Genomic DNA, 1,709 nt, shown 5'->3' on the forward strand with positions numbered 1-1,709 from the left:
ACAGATGTTCATGGGGCTAAACAGATATACAAGTATTCAGAGGATCATGGGGCTGGCAGGGACCTTGTGGGCCATCTTGCCCAACCCCCTACACTGACCCAGATGGCACTGCTCCTATCTCATCCCAGGCAAACCCCTTCCCAGCCTTCTTGGAACCCTCCATGGGAGGAGGCCCCAGCATATCCATGGGCAACTGGTCCCATTGTCCTGCTGCCCTGGCACTTGCTGTCTGGATGGTCGGGTTCCCTGAGTCTCAGTTGATAGGGACACGAGGTGACCAGTCGTATCCTTCTTGCCTCTTGCAGAGCTGCCCAATCCATGGAGCCTGGGAACATGACTGCTGCTGTTACAGACTTTGTGCTGCTGGGCCTCACATCCCAGCCGGAGCTCCGGCATTTTCTCTTTCCCCTCTTCCTTGCTGTTTACCTTGTGACCCTCCTGGGCAACCTCCTTATTGTTTTTCTGACCCGCTGGGACCCTGCCCTGTGCCGTACACCCATGTACTTCCTCCTCGGCCACCTATCCCTGGCAGATGTGGGCTTCACCACCACTGCAGCACCCAGACTGCTGGGCATCCTGGGATCTGGGAGTGGGGCCATCTCCTATGGGGGCTGCCTGGCCCAGATGTACTTCTTCATCACCTTTGGGGTGCTGGAGAACTTCCTCCTTACTGTCATGGCATATGACCGTTACATAGCTGTGTGCCATCCGCTCCGCTATGCCACTCTCGCCAGCCCTGGACGCTGCTGGGGGCTGGTGGGCACTGCATGGGGTCTGGCTCATCTCCATGCCTCCCTCCACACCATCCTCATGTCCCGCCTGCCCTTTTGTGGTTCCCGCCATATCCGCCACTTCTTCTGTGACCTCCAGCAGCTCCTGGCCTTGGCTTGCGGTGACACAAGCACCAATGAGATTGCTGTGTTTGCTGAAGGTGGGCTGATAGTGCTGGTCCCCTTCCTCTTTGTGGCTGCATCCTATGGGCACATTGTGGTGGCCATCTTACGGCTTCCTTCTGCCCAGGGCCGGCGCAAAGCTGTGTCCACATGTGGGGCCCACTTGGTGGCTGTAGCTCTCTTCTATGGCACTGTCATTGGCATTTTCTTCAGGCCTTCCTCCAGCTACAACCCCCAGAAGGACATGGTGGCTTCTCTGCTCTACTCCACCATCACACCCCTACTCAACCCCTTCATCTATACCCTTAGGAACAAGGACCTCCACACAGCTTGGAGGAGGGCTCTGGGCCAGTGCAGGGTGTCCAGTGAAGTCTTACCTATGGGTAGGGGAACCCAGGGGTAGAAACTTAGTGCCACCAGGCAGCTGTAATTAGGCCCAGTTAAAGCCAGTGCTCAGCAGCACTGGGGGCAGCAGCAGCATGGAGTTGTACCCCCACATTGCCAGAACTTGCATTTCATCAATGACTGTGGCCTCACCAGGGGCCCCCATAGCATGTTCAGGGATAACACATGGGAACCCACCCTTCTCCCTCAGCCTTTCTAGCAGTCGTCAGAGAATTGCTCCACTGGGGAAGATTGGCTCTTGACTCCTCGCCTGGCTCCATTCATTTATACTGATATTTCATAGACATTAGGGCTGGAAGGGACCTCAGGAGATCATCGAGTCCAGCCCCCTGCCCACTTCTTTTGTATGATGGTAGGACTTGTACTTGGGCCCAGACTGCACAAATGACCTGGTACCAAGGTGTAGCTGCA

The 1,709-nt window shown here is 56.2% G+C and overlaps 1 protein-coding gene across 1 annotated transcript; it reads left to right on the top strand.

Annotated features, from left to right (window-relative positions):
* The first annotated feature begins 318 nt into the window (after positions 1 to 318).
* LOC149861278 (olfactory receptor 1E1-like) lies at positions 319 to 1,296 on the top strand. Its single transcript, XM_090053732.1, has one exon. It carries the CDS (start codon positions 319 to 321, stop codon positions 1,294 to 1,296), a length of 978 nt encoding a protein of 325 aa, XP_089909858.1.
* Positions 1,297 to 1,709: the final 413 nt, after the last annotated feature.

This window comes from Crocodylus siamensis, chromosome 6, assembly GCF_052110815.1.
Source record: "Crocodylus siamensis isolate JL-2025a chromosome 6, ASM5211081v1, whole genome shotgun sequence".
NCBI classification, from domain to species: domain Eukaryota; kingdom Metazoa; phylum Chordata; order Crocodylia; family Crocodylidae; genus Crocodylus; species Crocodylus siamensis.

Coding starts and splice junctions, on each gene's coding strand:
- LOC149861278 (XM_090053732.1), top strand. CDS start 319: ATGGAGCCTGGGAACATGACTGCTGCTGTTACAGACTTTGTGCTGCTG.